We start from the raw sequence: 16,983 nt of genomic DNA on the forward strand, positions 1-16,983 counted from the left end.
GTCTCAACATTTGTACAGGTGTACAACACATAAGTCTCAACATTTGTACAGGTGTACATCAAATAAGTCTCAACATTTGTACAGGTGTACAACACATAAGTCTCAACATTTGTACAGGTGTACATCAAATAAGTCTCAACATTTGTACAGGTGTACAACACATAAGTCTCAACATTTGTAAAGGTGTACATCAAATAAGTCTCAACATTTGTACAGGTGTACATCAAATAAGTCTCAATATTTGTACAGGTGTACAACACATAAGTCTCAACATTTGTACAGGTGTACAACACATAAGTCTCAACATTTGTACAGGTGTACATACCCATGACTCTTAAAACATTCAGTGTTGTATTAGTTATTAGAGGAGTTTGTTTATGGAGTATAGTTCTGCTGGATGATCGTCTCTTGTGCCTGATAAATACATTATAAACATCATTAGAGCATGACATGAGAGTAAATTGAATCTTTAGAAGTTTTGATATTGAAGTTTATGTGATGTATTACTTCAAGGTAATTAATAATACTAAGGTCTTCAAAATGATATGATAAACATGGCACAAAACAAGTGGAAGTGAAACAAAGGTACTTGTGCTTCTTTTTGAAAATTTGAATCTCATAAGATTACCATTGTGCAACAACCACTTACTTATATGAATGGGCCTCTCCTGTGATTTCATCTATATAATCTTTCTTTAAGTCTTCTGCCACATCAGAGTCACTGTCTGACAGTAGCTCCCCATCAGTCTCCTGGAATGACAGAGCTCAATGAGTAAATTACAACCATGCCTATCTGAGCTAGACTAGTTACAAATTGTAAATACTGACATTTGTACAGCTTTATACAAAATTAAATTCTGTCATTTAGTTATGATTTCCACCACTTGATATTTACTCCTTAACTGTGGTGATACATCAAACATGACAGTATGATAGGAGTGTTAATATAAAACTATTCTTTTTTTTATTTATACACAAGTAATTGTTAGTTTCATCATTTATGAGCCAAAAAGTTTCTAAACTTGCAATGCATGGAATACTTTGGTCGTGAAAACAAACTAATAATAGCTGCACTTTTAATATAGGTATACAACAGAAACAGCTGTCAAACTAGAATCATTTGTCTGCTCAATGTACTGAGAGCAAGCCTGAACTTTACAAGGGAAAAAAAATCAACCCAGCTGTTTTCAAATGTTACTTACAAGTAGAGCAGAGAAAACATCTTCTTTCTCTTCTTCCTCAAATTGCTTATCAAATGGGTTTCCTTCTTCCAAATAGCAGGAAAAGTAACTTTTACTCTCCTGATCAGTGGTCAGGCTTTCACATTTGTCTTCAGTTGTCAACTCATTTTCTGGTATCATGTGTCTTGAGTTAGCCCATTTTCTCATGAAACGAAATTCCTAAAAACAAAATAGGATACTTTAGAATGTAATAAATGGGTAAAAACACACTTTTATAAGATATTTTACAGAAAATTAATAAGTACTGTATTAGTTGAAACCTAAGCAAAGACAACTCTAGCATATCAATGTAACAAGAAGAAACTGTCCACCTACCACAAGATGTAGGATGTTAAAATTGGATCTGACAGGACACATCTCCCAGGCCTCATTCTCCAGAAACATGCGTAGTTCATCCAGTCGTATTTGGTGGTGAGTCTTGAAGTAGTTCAGACTTTGAAGTTTAAGTGTGTCTTGTAAGCCTTCAGATTTACTGGCACAGAACTCCTCACCTACTTCAATCATTCTGTTGGACATTAAACCAAAACATTAAATTATCATTAAGTTTTCACAAGTCTGCACAGTTCATTCTTATAGCAAAATATTAACATTTAAGTTATTTCATAGTTTTTATTACTGTCAATACTTTATGAATGAAAGAGCTTTTAGCTTAGTTTTGTTAAACTTGGTTCATTGGAATTTCTATTTATTGTTTATGTTTTTACTTTAGATAGCAATAATTTGGCTTATTTTAATGTAGGATGGCTTGAAGATATACTGGACTTCCAATCAAAGGCTGTTAATGAACCTTCCAATGACATTTGTGTATGCAAAGGAATGACTAGATTTATTTATAGGTAATAGATATCTATGATAACTATCATACATGATGCACTATGTGTACTCTACTCATCAATAGATTAATTATTTATACCAACCATTAAGTAAAATATATTTATTGTTTAAACCTAGAAAAAAAATTATTTTCAATTCTATCATGTGGAAGATATGAAGTGAAATAAAATTGCGAAAATAAAGAGGAGAGTTCATGGTCAATAGATCAAACTGAATCTACCCTAGGAGAGTTCATATATTTCAAACTTTCAATAGATCAAACAAACTGAATCTACCCTAGGGGAGTTCATATATTTCAAACTTTCAATAGATCAAACAAACTGAATCTACCCTAGGGGATTTCATATATTTCAAACTGTCAATAGATCAAACTGAATCTACCCTACGAGAGTTCATATATTTCAAACTGTCAATAGATCAAACTGAATCTACCCTAGGGGAGTTCATATATTCCAAACTGTCAATAGATCAAACTGAATGTACCCTAGGGGAGTTCATATATTTCAAACTGTCAATGGATCAAACTGAACCTACCCTAGGGGAGTTCATATATTTCAAACTGTCAATAGATCAAACTGAACCTACCCTAGGGGAGTTCATATATTTCAAACTGTCAATAGATCAAACAAACTGAATCTACCCTAGGGGAGTTCATATATTTCAAACTGTCAATAGATCAAACTGAATCTACGCTAGGAGAGTTCATATATTTCAAACTGTCAATAGATCAAACAACTGAATCTACCCTAGGGGAGTTCATATATTTCAAACTGTCAATAGATCAAACAACTGAATCTACCCTAACAAGTTTATAAAATGAGATTTAATTCACCTGTTAATAATGTCCAGTATATAAATAAACTCATCAAATTTAAATCCACTCAGATCTGTGGCTAATACAAATTTCTTCACTCTCTGTTGAACATCTTCCCAAATACGACTTCGACCATGGTCCAATTTTGTACCCACATACCTCTGGTGAAATATTTCTGGAAAAGTGAACATATTTACAGTTGCTGGGTAGAAAATGTTCATTCAAGCGTATATTTCTAAACTGGTCTGAGAGAACTGCTTGTTTGACATGTACAGCTTACATGCAAAACCCTTAAAGAAATTGGCTCCTTTAGAATACAAGCAAAATACTATTGGATTGCCCTATAACTACTAGTGAAACTCCCCCACCCCCACCCCATAAAAATGAAATTAATTGGAAAATATTTTTCTTTAAATTAAAGTGTTTCTAAGATGTTTGTTCAATTTAATGTATGCCATTTTTTCCTCACTGTGCAAAAATCATTGGATTTTATTGTCACAAAAAAAACAACAACAATAATAATATAATATCCCACAAATAATGTCTAAACATAGAAATACCATAGAAGCTATCCTATAGCAGACTTTCAATAAATTCTCTCAGCTCAAACTAGACAGTTTAAGCTTTTATTTTTCTTGTCAATCAAAGCAATAAAACATTTTAATTATTCACTCAGACGTATACAACTATTTAATTAAAGTAACTTCAACAATGCAATCAATGAATATTTTACAATAAGAAAAAAGTACTGGAACGAGCATTGAAATGATTTATTAACCTATCATCAATTATATGGCATAACCCAAATATAGATTCATAAACCATGGTTTAACATTATCTACCTATATAGTTATAACATGGCTCATCTATTTACCAGAATCCCCATCACAGCTGTCTTGATCATTAAGAGCATGCCAGCTGATGGTCTTAAAATAGCTTTTCATGATTTCCCACATGGCCTTGCACAGATCAACAAGACAAGGTGTAAAGGTTTCAGTAGTTATGTGCTGGCAAAGACAAACCAAACAAAACATTGATAGATTTGGAAGATAAGGCAGTTTTCTGTTGGAAACACTTACTTTAATAAATACTAGAACTAAAAACAATAAGTCGATGATTCCTCCAACATTTTCAGTTCAACTATTGACAGTTAAAGTGTGGTTCTAAAGTTTCAACAAAATCATCATGGCTCAAAAGTGGTGTTACACTAAAGTTGTCCAAACTCTGAGCAGGGACATATTTCAGAAGATTGTCTGTTTCTTATTGAGTGGTTCAAAAGTGAGTAGGACTAGATTGTGCATCCTTGTCATTCTTATCAAAATTCTTAAACAATTCTACTGGCTTTTACTTTTCTTGTGTTGCCTTACACAGAGGTTCTAAAACTATTTGACCCAGGGACTCCATGCCAAGGAACCTTAAGTGAAAAAGCTACATAAATTCACATTATATATGAACAAATATTTAAAAAAAACATAAAAAAACACATTTTGTTGTAGGAGTGTTTATTAAGGTTATAAGTCTTTGTTTGAAAAAAAATAACAAAAATAATGAATGACTTGGATGAAGTTTATGAGTGTATTTTTGCCCGGCTTAACAAGCACAAATTACGAGTCAAGTTTCTTTTATTTGTGATGAGGTTCACTTTGGCAATGAATTGTTATACCAAATCTATAGAGGACAGGAAAGCAGTCAACAACTTCTTGACAATGACCCATACTGCAAGATATAAATTAGGATATATTTTTGCAACCAGAAATTGTAGTATCCTTGTTTACATATTGGTTTAAATTCCTCATTTGTGGATATTTCAATAAGCTGCTTCTGCATTAGTATGGATTCATCTGTGATTGGTCAATTGCAACTGGTGATCTCTTGGACAGCCACAGTGCAGATAGAAGAACTAGCATCTACCAGGTTAATAAACTACCCAAGATCATCAAACAGCCAGAGTGACGCCAGGACAGCTTTTGTAAATCTCAAAGGCAAAAGACAGAGAGGAATGGAGAAAAACAGTCGACAAATATTGCATGGTGCCCCAAGGTTCCAACAGACTAAGGGATAGGTAAAGGTACAATAGACCACCTCAGCGTAACTATTGTAACAATAACAATATAGATACAAATACAAACAACATTCACACACAAAACACATATACATTTACAACCAGCATTTTATAAATTAGACTTCTATGTACTTCTTGATGATGACAGATGACCTTGTAATACTCTGACCGAAAGTAGGATATATGATAAAAGAGAAAGAAACAAAATTTGTGATTGGGCTCTAAGTTTGTTCATGCACAAAAGGATCCAATACCCATTAGGGGGTATCCAAGTGAAGAATGCTTTCAAATCTTTAACTTAGGTCAGGCATGTCAAACACGGCGTTCTGGGGCCGCATGCAGCCCGCGATCACCTTGCATGCGGCCCGCTTGGCCACCTTAAAAATTATCAAAATAGAGTTAAACTATTACACTGGAAAATAAGAGATGACAAGCTACTTCAATTGCAAAATAGTATTTGTTAAACTGAACAACGAGAGTGAGTCTGCAGTGAAAGGAAGCTACATTTTGTTTAACTTAATTGCAAGCCATAGCAAATCATTTAGTGAAGGTGATTTTATGAAGGAGTGTGTCGTTAAAGCCGAAGTAACTTGTCCAGAAAATGAGAACGCATTCAAAGAAATAGCGTTAACTAGGAACACTGTGGCAGATAGAATAAATGACATGTCAGTCAGCTTGCGTGAACAATTAAAGAACTAAATAGTTGATTTTGAATTATTTTCATTGGCGCTCGATGAGTCAACTGATGTAAGGGGTGTAGCACAGTTGGTTATATTCATAAGGGTTTGTGACAGGAATTTTGTGATACATGAGGAACTACTTGAGCTATGTTCTATGCATAACACCACAACAAGCGAGGATGTTTTTTAGATATTACAGGAAGTGATATTGCAGTAAAATTTATCTTTGGTAAAGCTAGCTAGTCTAACAACGGATGGCGCACCAACCATGAAATGAAATGGTTTTGATGCAAAGCTACTTGCAAAAATAAGAGAGACTGATGCTAATTTTAAATTTGCTCATTTTTCAGTGCATCATTCCCCAAGAAACATTTGCGCAAAGCAATTACAGTTTCAACATGTCATAAGACCTGTGTCAGTCACTCCCTTTAAATCATCGCCAATTTTCAATCTTTCTGATAATTAATTATTTTATTTGATTGTGTTCCCTACTACTCAGTAGTCCGCTGGCTCTCCTGTCATAGAGTATTGCACTGCGTGAAGAAATGGAAATGTTTCTTAACATGAAAGGTGAACCTGTTGAACATTTCCAAACTGGCAAATGGGTTCAGAATTTGGCATTTGCAGTTGATCTCACTGGTCACCTGCAAGACTTGAATTTGAAACTTCGAAGTAAAGACAAAATTGTCACAACTGCGTGTGATAATGTGAAGTGCTGTCATGCAAAATTACGACTGTGGATAAACCAAATATGAAGAGAACATCTTGTTCACTTCTCAACGTGTCAGGAACTAAAAAGATTAAATACGGCTACAATATTTGGTATTGATGCTTTCAATGGCTGTTTTCGTGACTTCGTTTCATACGAGCTAGAAGTTTCGTTGTTTGTATCTCCATTTTCATTAGCTTCCGCAAATGCTGCTGGTAATGTGCAACTAGAGTTAGTAAAATAGCAGTCAGATTCTTTGTTGAAAGCGAAGTATATAGAAGTGTCTTTGCAAAAATGTTACAGTTATTGACCTGAACGGTACATTGAATTGCGAAAATTTGCAGCCAGAATTCTAGCTATGATTTTAGCACTGATCTCTGTGAGTAGTTCTTTTCCATAATGAAAGCTACAAAAACATCACACCATTCGAGATTATCTGATCAAAATTTGTCATCAGTGATGAAAGTGTCAGTGACAAACAAACTTCAACCTGACATTAATAAACTTGTATACTTGTATCCCAGAAAAGATGTCAAGCATCAGGACGTATAATCGATCGCTCATAGTAATTTTTAATTACCAAATTATACAACAATTTAGGCAACTAGGGAGAGGTATGCTATTAATTAATGTATTCTACTATATTGTTTCTAATTTACATAAAACTAGTAGGCTGTTTTGCAACTGAATTTTGGCTGCGGCCCCTCAGGTCATAAAAAGTTTTTATGTGGCCCATACACCTTAATGAGTTTGACATGCCTGTCTTAGGTTGTCATAGAATAGTATGTAATAGACATATTAAACATTAATAAACAGTAGTGAGGAGCGAGTTGATTATTGTTCAAATTATCTGATCAGATAAGCTGGCTTTTAGCAAAGAAGTTATTTAACTGTAAACAATTTTCATCTTTCTGCAGACCCCCTTGAGTAGTCTTAGGGTCCGCGGACCCCGTTTGAGAACAACTGGCCTAAAAGTAGATAAGTTGAATGATTCTAACAGGCAAGATAAATAATTCAATAATACTACAACTATTTACCTTGCATAGATCATCATATTGGCGCTTTTGAAAGTTTGCCGCCCCACTAGAAGCAGATGTTAGTTCTACATAGCCAAGGATGATAGTGAAGGCAGTATTGTGGATAGCACTCGTGAAGTGCATAAGTAGCTGGTCAATGGCCATCTGGAGAAAAAAAAAAGTTTTACAAAGCAATAAATCTCCACTCTTGCAGCACTCCACCAGACTCCCCAGCTGTCAAAACGGTGAATTAACTTAATATTTTTTAGGTCAAAAGATGAAAAAAAAGGCTCTAATTCTAGCATAGACTACATTTTGCTCTTTTCTGATATTTATACGTATTTGTGTTGTGTGTGCATTTAGACATAGGATTAGGGTTAGGGAAAATATTGCCCCCACCCCTCAAAAGTTCTGTATCCGCTGATGACTTTAACAACAATAATAATCTAAGGTTTTATTAATTATGTTTGAGATCTGTGTGACCAGTATTTTCTCAGAGCAGGTATTTTAGCTTCGATGCATGTTGAGTATGAAACCTGTGTACCTGTGTTTTACCAAGTTGCCTGTAGGCTTGTTGAACTTTGCTGTAATGTTGATGGTCAAAATGAGAACAAGTCTTAGATAGAGCAACATCCAATTGTTCTTCAATCATTTCTAGCGTGTCTTGAAGTTTGGAACTCAGCTCACTGGAAGAAAACCAAATAATACAATTAAAATAGAGAAACATCAATTTTTCATTCTTCTCTAGTGAATACAAGAGGCGCGGTGACCAAGTGGTAAAGCACTTGGCTTCCGAACAGGAAGGTCCTGGGTTAAAATCCTGGTGAAGACAGGAATTTTTAATTTCGGGATTTTTAAGGGCACCTCTGTAGTACTAAACTACTAACACAGAGAAATAAGAAAAACAAGCAAAAAAAAGCAAAGAACTCTGATCCAACTTACTGACAAACTAGCCCTAAAACACCATCTACCCAATAACAGAGAAAAAATTACCAGATTCTCAAAGATAACTCCTGGACTTAACTACAACCAACCAACCATTAAAACACAATTAATAAATAATACTAAAACAAAAGAATCAAATCCACTGGAGCTCAAAGTAGGCATGCTCGAAACAATTGAAAGCTACCCAAAAACAGACATCCATATATACACAGTTGGATCGGCCTTCAAAGCAACCATCAATGCTGGTCTTGGTGCCTTCCTGGTCTTCCCCAAAAATAAACACTTTGAAATAAGTGCACCCTGTGGCAACTACTGCTCAAAATTCCAAGCCGAAATTGAGGCAATTACCATAGTTTTCCAGACAGTCAAAAACAAATTATATGAAGGGATACAATCACCATCAGATATTGTTGTCCTTACAGATTACCAATCCACTCTTCAAGCACTTAATAGCAGCACCTCAAAAAGCCTAAGAAATTGACAACACTAATAGTGATAATGCATCAGATGATTACAAAATTAAACATCAACAACACATTGCAGTGGATCCCTGGACACATAGGAGTCATAGGAAATGAAAGGGCAGATAAGCTATCAAAGGCAGGATCATCTATGGAACAACCAGATAGACCTGTTAACTACCTCACCCTAAGGTCAATGTTAATCAACAACCAGAAAGAGGAGTGGCTCAACCAATGGGCAACAGGAAACACAGGCAGATCCCTGTACTAAGAAATGAACATGCCTAACAAACTGGACAGTATTAACTTCTTCCCCCACAAAGAGCAATCTACAATCTTCCAACAGGACACACATCTCTGTAAAATTACCATCTCAATAAAATAAATTCCACACAACTCCCCCTTTGTAGACACTGAGCCCACCCTTATGAAACCGTAAACCACATCCTTTTTGAATAAACCATATCCTTTTTGAATGCCCCTTCCTAATCCACCTTAAGCAGATCCTACTACCACTCCAGCCCAACATAACCACACCATGTACAGCAGTGCTGAACAACTGAAGAAAACAGCACACTTTTTTTCCTTGGCACAGTCTGCAAAAGAGCTGACAGCTCAGCAGCAAAAAACTGGCTAGAAGAAGAAGAAGAAGAAGAAGGGCACCTCTGAGTTCACCCAGCTCTAATGGATACCTGACATTAATAGGGAAAAGTAAAGGCGGTTGGTCGTTGTGCTGACCACATGGCAACCTCCTTAACTGTAGGCCACAGAAACAGATAACCTTTATATCATCCGCCCTAGAGACTGGATGGTCTGAAAGGGGGAAACTATTGTATACAGCACTGGAACATTTATTGTGTATACTAACATAGAATAAAATGTATATTAATAATTGAGTTGAAGGAGTAAATGTGAGTTATTTTGTTAACGAAACTGCAATAGGCTAAAATAAGCAGATATATAGATTCAATACTTCATACCTGATACACTTGTAATGTTTAAATGTACTTGCTGCTTTCTGGCATTCTTGACAAAGATGTATGGCACCACAGTAATCTTCTTCCTGTTTGATACAGAAAAAAAAAGACAATATGTTGTGAGGGTTTTTATGAAACAAAAATGTTTTGTTTTGTTAGACATCCACAAAGTATAAGAGAACAAAATTGCAACAAAAAAAAAATTCTACATGTATATGAAGTGTTTGAAACTAGTATGTAGCTGGACAGAATGAAACCAAAAGAATAAATGAGCTCAAGTTTAGATGTAACATTAACAAAGTGAGTTATCTGTGCTCTAACACTATGTACAACAGCAATAGTGAAAGGAAGATATTCATTGAAATGAATGTAAAAATAAACCATTTAGTTACTTAGGAAGAGAGGAGTATTCTCTCATTTTTACCCATTATATCACTAGGGTTCTCTATTATAACTGTAGGTTAAATACTATTTGTCTACTTTAATATTCACACTGACCAAACACTGCTTCCCATACCTCCATCATTTCTCTTAGTCGAAGATCAGTTCTCTGAAGTGTTTTGATTGTACGCAGAGATTTTAGTAAGCCTATTAGCTGTTGTCTTTTACGATAATTAGAAAGTAGTCCCAAACTAGCTACTGTGAAGCTTTTTCTAGCATGACTTAGATGTCTGAGAAGAAAAAAAATATAAGATCTACTACATTGTAAAAGATTAGCTTGTGGACAATCTCAATGAACATCCAATATATTATACTACAATGGATTTTGATGTATTTCATACATTATACTAAACTATTTTCAAACAAGTTGGACTTATTTCATACATTATGATTATACTAAACTACATTTAATTACGTTGGATGTATTTTATACTCGGTCATAAATAAGTCAGTTTTAGTCCAGTGTACATTTTATCCACACCATGGACATAATTTGTTAAAATTCTATCTAAAATATACATCAAAATACATTGTACATTTTATGTCATTATCTGTCAATATCTTGAAATCAATAATAGATTGTCATGTACAGAGTTTTAGAAATTAAAACTAGTGAACATTTGTACACAAGATAACAGAGAGTTATTTGCACTTACTACACACAAGAAATGGTCTTTTAAGAATGTTACACTTAACAAAAGCTTAAAACCTCTAAAGAAGCTAAGTATTAGCAGCACAAGTCAGATAACTAGACAACATACAAAATTAGAAAACTGAAGTAATTATAACTAAATGTGAAGTTTTGCCTTTAAGACCTTAATTTCTATGGAGCAAACAGTCTTGTTTCTATTAACCAGTGATTTAGAACTTAAATAGTGACAAGAATAATGACCAATCATTCTTAACATTTCCTAAAGATCAGTTTAAAAAAAAAAGTAATGTCTGGACTAATCAAAGTAAAAATCCTTATCTCTAATAGGACTTAAATGCAGAATTGTTGGTCATCAGACCTATCAAATGGCTGTGTAATGCCTCAGACCTAGCCACATATCATGCAATGCCTTACTTTCGACCAGTTTGACAAACAAGCCCAGCAGCCTGAAGTGTACGCTGGAGATCCATCACTTGTTGAAGTTCAGTGGCATAAGCTAAATGATTCTGTAAAATTAGCTCTGAAACTCTTTTAGACACCTGTTGAAAGAAATGCCAAATTTATTAGCATAGATTGTTGTTTTATAAGACTTTTCTAGGACACATTAGTCATCTATATTATTAAAGTATAAAACACAAACAATCAGAAATAAAGATATAAAAGCTATGCTAACACTAAATGCTAGTGGAGAGAGAAAAATTGCATTATGATTCCCTATAGTTTGAATGTTTAAAAAAAAATATTTAAACATTTTCCTTACTGCTTGGAGCTGATTCCTCAGTCTTAAACAATCTTCTGTAATCTGATCTGCATCCAACTGTTCTGGAAGTTTCTGGAAGAAAAGGGAAAAAAAAATCATCAACCTAAGTTTTATTTCGACTTCTCAGTTCTCCATTAACTTCATTGTCATTTGAATGTCTGTTTCAATATTGAACTAGTAAATATATCTAATCAGCTGGAGCTTTCTTACAAAGGCTGTGGGATACACATTTGAGACCAAAAAAAGAGAACACAAATCAACCACCGCTGGACAGTAGATGTGGCAAATATGTAGCTGGCAGGATTGTGTAGGCACTTGAAATACTGTACTCCTTATTAATCATGGATGATATTCACTTTCATTAAACATTGTATCTCTGTCCTCTAATCAGAGGATGTAAATCATACAGTTTAGCAAACCTAAGATCACCATCTATGTTCAAGCAAAACATCATGATTACAATGCTTAAATATAGAAATAAAAAATGTCCAACCTGTAATTCGTGTAGACTAGTATCAAACGATTCATTATCATAATAATTCTCCTCAATGCCATCAATTATTTCCTGCTCCTCGTGTGGATTGACTGGTTTTATTTCAACCTAGAGTTGTTTTTTAAAATCATTCAAAATAAATGAAAAATTATTAAGTAAAACATAAATGACAAAGACTTTTGGACATAAATATTATCTAAACAAGATGGTATATAGTTGGGTGAAAAAAATAATTTATAAAACTATAATTCAGTATGATTCCATGTTGCATACAAATGAAAGAAATATGTTATACCTTATTTTTAGTAACCGCTGCCCCTATAGTTAATATATCTGTCACTGTTTCTTCAATGGGTGTTTGTACACTCTCCTGAAAAAAATAAAACATTCCTAAAAGCCATTTTTATCACTAACAAATATCAATAAAAAACAAAAAGTAGTAAGTTTGTATAAGCCACTTAAAACAACAACAGGGCCCAACACTCAATGATGCTTGTATGTATGACATCCTGAATCAGTCAAACTACTTTCTTATCTAAGTTTGTTGAGGTGATTTCTCAATACATTCAACTATTTAGTTCAATCATTTGGCAAGACAAGTGCTCCGCTTATCAGTTGTCACCATTTTCTTACTGAATGGAAAACTGCATTTATTACATTACTTTTTTTTTATTATAAGAAGAAATTAATTGAATACATTTAATGAGGAAAAAAAACAAAGACCATAAACAAAAAATAAAGAAAAAGATTTCAAATAATTTGTTGCCAAAAATCTAGAGCTGTTTGAAAAAATGCTTTTGACAAAAGAAATGCCTGTAGACTGACAAAATCCTCAAATGGAAACAAATTATTAAGTTTCATTGTTCTGGTAAATAGGCATGAAAAGCTTCTCTATAGATTAATCCAACTCTTATTAAGGCCGATAAAAAAAGGGGGAGGTTGAATAATAATGGTCAAAGGGTGAAATTTAATAAAGTGAATTGTATTCTTAGTAAGGGAGATGCAATAATAATAAAACTAAAATCAATCTAACGTAGCTCATGACTAATAAATGGAATAAGCATTTAAAGTAACTTGTGATTATCTTCTTTTTTTCTTATGAAATACAGATGTTACTTCAAAAAAAGAAAATGATTACATCCTACGCACTTTCCTAGGTCAATTTAGTCCTACATCAGACCTGCCTACCAAAAAAAGTCCAAATGCGTAACGCTGATGGTCAAAATGCGTATTTTGGCACCAGAATGCGTAACGCCATCCATTATTTTGTCATATATATATATATATATATTAGATCTAGATGTCATGATTAGATCTACAATCTAAATCTAGATCAATACGACAATAAAGATGATATTTAGACTAGAATGAATGTAATCTACTCTAGATCTGGGCTTAAGAGTGTTACCGATGCCGTGGATCCGCTACAAACGTAGATCTAGTTCTACTCCAAACTTTCGTAGGCCTACCTTCATCCTTGATCTATTCTATACTAAGACTAAGAATCTAGTCTAGATCTAGACTAGATGGTAGTAGATGTTATCGATCTAGATCTAGTCAATCTAAATCATACTACAACTAAATTGGATCAAGATTGTAGAGTAATGTAAGAGAATCATGACATAACGTAATGACTAGCTAGACTCTAGACTCTAGCTAGATAAAATTGCTAGATGTATAACAAGTTATCTAGATTCTAGATCTAGAATCCAGATTTAGATCTAGACTAGATATCTACAATGTCACACAATGTGTTTTGAATCGATAGCACTTCAATATTTATTTCTATACAATGAATACGGGAATCAGGGATTCAACATAATTAATTTCTACTAATGAACTTACAAAAAAAAAGTCACGTTGGTGTATCAGCTAACTGACGGTACCAACCTGGTACCAACCCGCCACTCCCTCACTCTCGCGTTCTTCATTTCTAGACTAAATCTAATTGCTTTTAAGAACCAATCAACCTATAGATCTGGACACAATGTGTTACCCCACCTTTTCTGTCCCCCCCCCCCCCTGCCAACTGGACGGCTTAGCGTGACCTCCGTGACCACTCGTAAGCTAGTCAAGAGGGGAAAAAAAAGAAAACGAAATGCGTAACGTGACGGGTTCAATGCGTATTTGCGTACTGACGGTCATTTTTGGGAGATTTTGCGTAACGAATACGCATTTTGCGTAACGGTAGGCAGGTCTGCTACATGTTAATCAATGACTTAAATTCTGCCAAGTCATTAGTTTTCCTGGCTGACTCAGGCATGCTCTATTAGCACTAGGGAATAAGGAACAAGGAATATGCCTTTAAAATGGGCTGCATTATATAGATCTAATTTTAGTACATCTACTTTGAATAGAAGACTAAGTAGTCTTTTACTTTTTAGCCTTTTATCCAGACTAAATATAGATCTATGAACACTAAATATTAATCACTCTTTCTTTTTGTATATATGAACAATCTGAGAATGTATTTAGGTTACTATTATGTATTTATTTATAGTTGCTTTCTTAGCATTCTCAATTGAAGCAGTAGGTTGTTTTTGGCATGTGACCTTTTTGTTTGTCTTCCATTGTCTGGTAAATTTAGCTATTTATCTTTAATTTTAATTTACTTTTTATTTATTAATTTTATTTTTTTTTGCATTTACTCTAGAATTAAATCTAAACTAATATTTTATTTTAAAAAATAGGTGCCGGTACTCAATGATGGATTGCCTAACTTTTAACTACTAACAAATTAATAATAAATGTTAGAATGCAAGAAAATAAAAAAAATTTTCCCCACATTGAAAAAGGTGCCAGTATGCCGTACTAGTGCGTACTGTCTTAAAAAAAGCACTGGATCTAACTCTATTCTCTTAGGTGTAAGCTAATTCAATCTAAACTAGTAGTACAGTCTAGACTTAATCTAGACTAGAGTCAAGTCTAATTTAGAATCTAGAATTTTATAGTACTTTAAGCTTAATGAAATCATATAGACTAGATCAATGTTTCTCAAACTTTTAGCTGTAACATCTCCCTAAAGGAAAATAAAAATTGGTTGATGCCATCATAAGCTAGCTAGGGGGTCTATGGGAATCATGTAGGCTTCCCCAGTGAGGTCTGGAGGATTTAAAAAATGTAATGAAAAAGATTAAAAACTAAATTATAACACAATTGGGGGGGGGGGGGGGGGAGGGTTGCATAAATATTGACAATAAGTTTGGAATCAGAATTTACATAATGAATGTTCATTAAATGTTATCATTTAGATTTTTCTAGGCAGTATTGGGTTGTAGTTTACAAGGGTTTGGGAAAGTGCTGACCCCATTGTCTATGCATTTTCCTACAGTCAGAGTTTCAGAAATACATTCTCCTGATCTCTACAGCACATTGTTTACAAAGCTTATATCACCTTCCTCTGTCTGTCTGTCTTGACAAAAGTTTGTACACACTTTATTTCTCCAACACCCAATCTCGGATGAAGCTGAAAGTTCGCACAATTATTTCTTTTACCTGACAACACCAAAATCAATAAAAAAAAATGAAACAATTAATTAATTAACTATTGGTAATAAATTACTTTGATTGGTATCTCAGACAAGGGAAAGAAATGGTACTTGACTAAAGTGGAGGTATAAGTTGAATTAGTCCCCTTTATAGATTGTTGTCTGACGTTTATTACAAATTTAATTACATGACTGATCTAAACTAATTGATACACTTAATATAAGCTTTGTTTTTTTTTTTAAGTATTTTTTTTATTTTGCTTTTTATCTTAGTAAGAAGAGCACTGGTCATATAAAGTTGAAGTAAGAAGTGGTTGTATAATCAGATATTGAAATATTTTTCTGTATTCTGAGCTGCAAAAATACATACTACATTATAAAATTTCAAGTACCTGTTTGCTACCAATAAAAGATTTCAACTTAAGCTTGAGGGCCATAGTCCTAGGCTTGTGATAGAAGATCTAGAATGTCTAGATTCTAGATCAGATACATATTACATATGTAGAATTTGGTCATTCCGATCGTCTACCGTCTTCTACTCTAAACTCTAAACTAGTAGTAGTAGATCTGTGAGTATTCCAGGCCCAGTACTCAGGCAGTAGAGGTTAGTCACAGTTAGTGGGACTCAAGTTAGTGATTAGTGAGTAGAGACTATACTGACGAGTTAGACTAGACCTCTGGTACCTCTACTCTACTCTAGTAAGTCACTAGTTAGAGTACTTAGTACGTTGAGTAGTAAGTAATAAGTTAAGTCAATAAGTAAGTTAAGACTTTAAGTCTTAAGTGACTTAAGTCTTAAATTAAGTAACTTTTACTTTTAAGTAAGGCCTAAGACTAAGTAAGACTAAGTCTAAGTAGTAGATCTCATCTAGTAGACTTAATTAAGACTAAGACTTTAGTAGTAGAGGCTAAGCCTAAGAAGGATAAATATCTAATTTCTAGTAGATCATCTTTAGATCTAGATATAGGTTATAGAGTCGTCTCATTCCATTTATTTTATATTATCAGTCTAAATTTAGATCTAGTCTAGAATCTAAATCTAGATGTCTATAGACCGATACGCCTGCTCGCCAAGTGACAAGTTTGAAGACATTTATCTAAATTTTATAAACACAATGTAGGATAGAGTCTAGATTTATATAGGTCTGTGGTGAAAACACTGAAGAGTGGAAAAAAAAAAGTTGCCAACTGCAGTAATAGATTAAATCTAGATCTCAGATTGTCTATGCGCTTTATTAGCAATACTCATAATATATACAAGTAAAATAAAACAAGAAAAACATTAAAAATACTTTTTTTTAAAAAGTCAATAAATTCTAATGTAACTTGTAGAGCGATGTTTTTTCTCTTAAATATTAATGAATGTTATATTAAAAACAATGGAATTTTGTTTTACACCGCGCCCTCTCC

General features: G+C 33.8%; 1 protein-coding gene across 1 annotated transcript in view; it reads right to left on the reverse strand.

The window, feature by feature from the left end:
- LOC106069999 (syndetin-like) overlaps positions 1–16,703 on the reverse strand; it is a 33,557-nt gene extending 16,854 nt beyond the window's left edge. The window contains exons 1-15 of the mRNA XM_013229801.2: positions 15,966–16,703; positions 12,381–12,455; positions 12,086–12,193; positions 11,593–11,664; positions 11,247–11,371; positions 10,257–10,410; positions 9,743–9,825; positions 7,901–8,042; positions 7,378–7,521; positions 3,764–3,896; positions 2,908–3,064; positions 1,557–1,746; positions 1,203–1,400; positions 650–750; positions 326–414 (exon numbers count right to left, since the gene is read on the reverse strand). Of these exons, the coding sequence (XP_013085255.2) occupies positions 326–414; positions 650–750; positions 1,203–1,400; positions 1,557–1,746; positions 2,908–3,064; positions 3,764–3,896; positions 7,378–7,521; positions 7,901–8,042; positions 9,743–9,825; positions 10,257–10,410; positions 11,247–11,371; positions 11,593–11,664; positions 12,086–12,193; positions 12,381–12,455; positions 15,966–16,010 (1,816 nt within the window). The 5' untranslated portion in view covers positions 16,011–16,703. The remainder of the gene's footprint in view (positions 1–325; positions 415–649; positions 751–1,202; positions 1,401–1,556; positions 1,747–2,907; positions 3,065–3,763; positions 3,897–7,377; positions 7,522–7,900; positions 8,043–9,742; positions 9,826–10,256; positions 10,411–11,246; positions 11,372–11,592; positions 11,665–12,085; positions 12,194–12,380; positions 12,456–15,965) is intronic.
- Between the last annotated feature and the right edge of the window lie 280 nt (positions 16,704–16,983).

Source organism: Biomphalaria glabrata, chromosome 10, assembly GCF_947242115.1.
Source record: "Biomphalaria glabrata chromosome 10, xgBioGlab47.1, whole genome shotgun sequence".
Classification (NCBI taxonomy): Eukaryota; Metazoa; Mollusca; class Gastropoda; family Planorbidae; genus Biomphalaria; species Biomphalaria glabrata.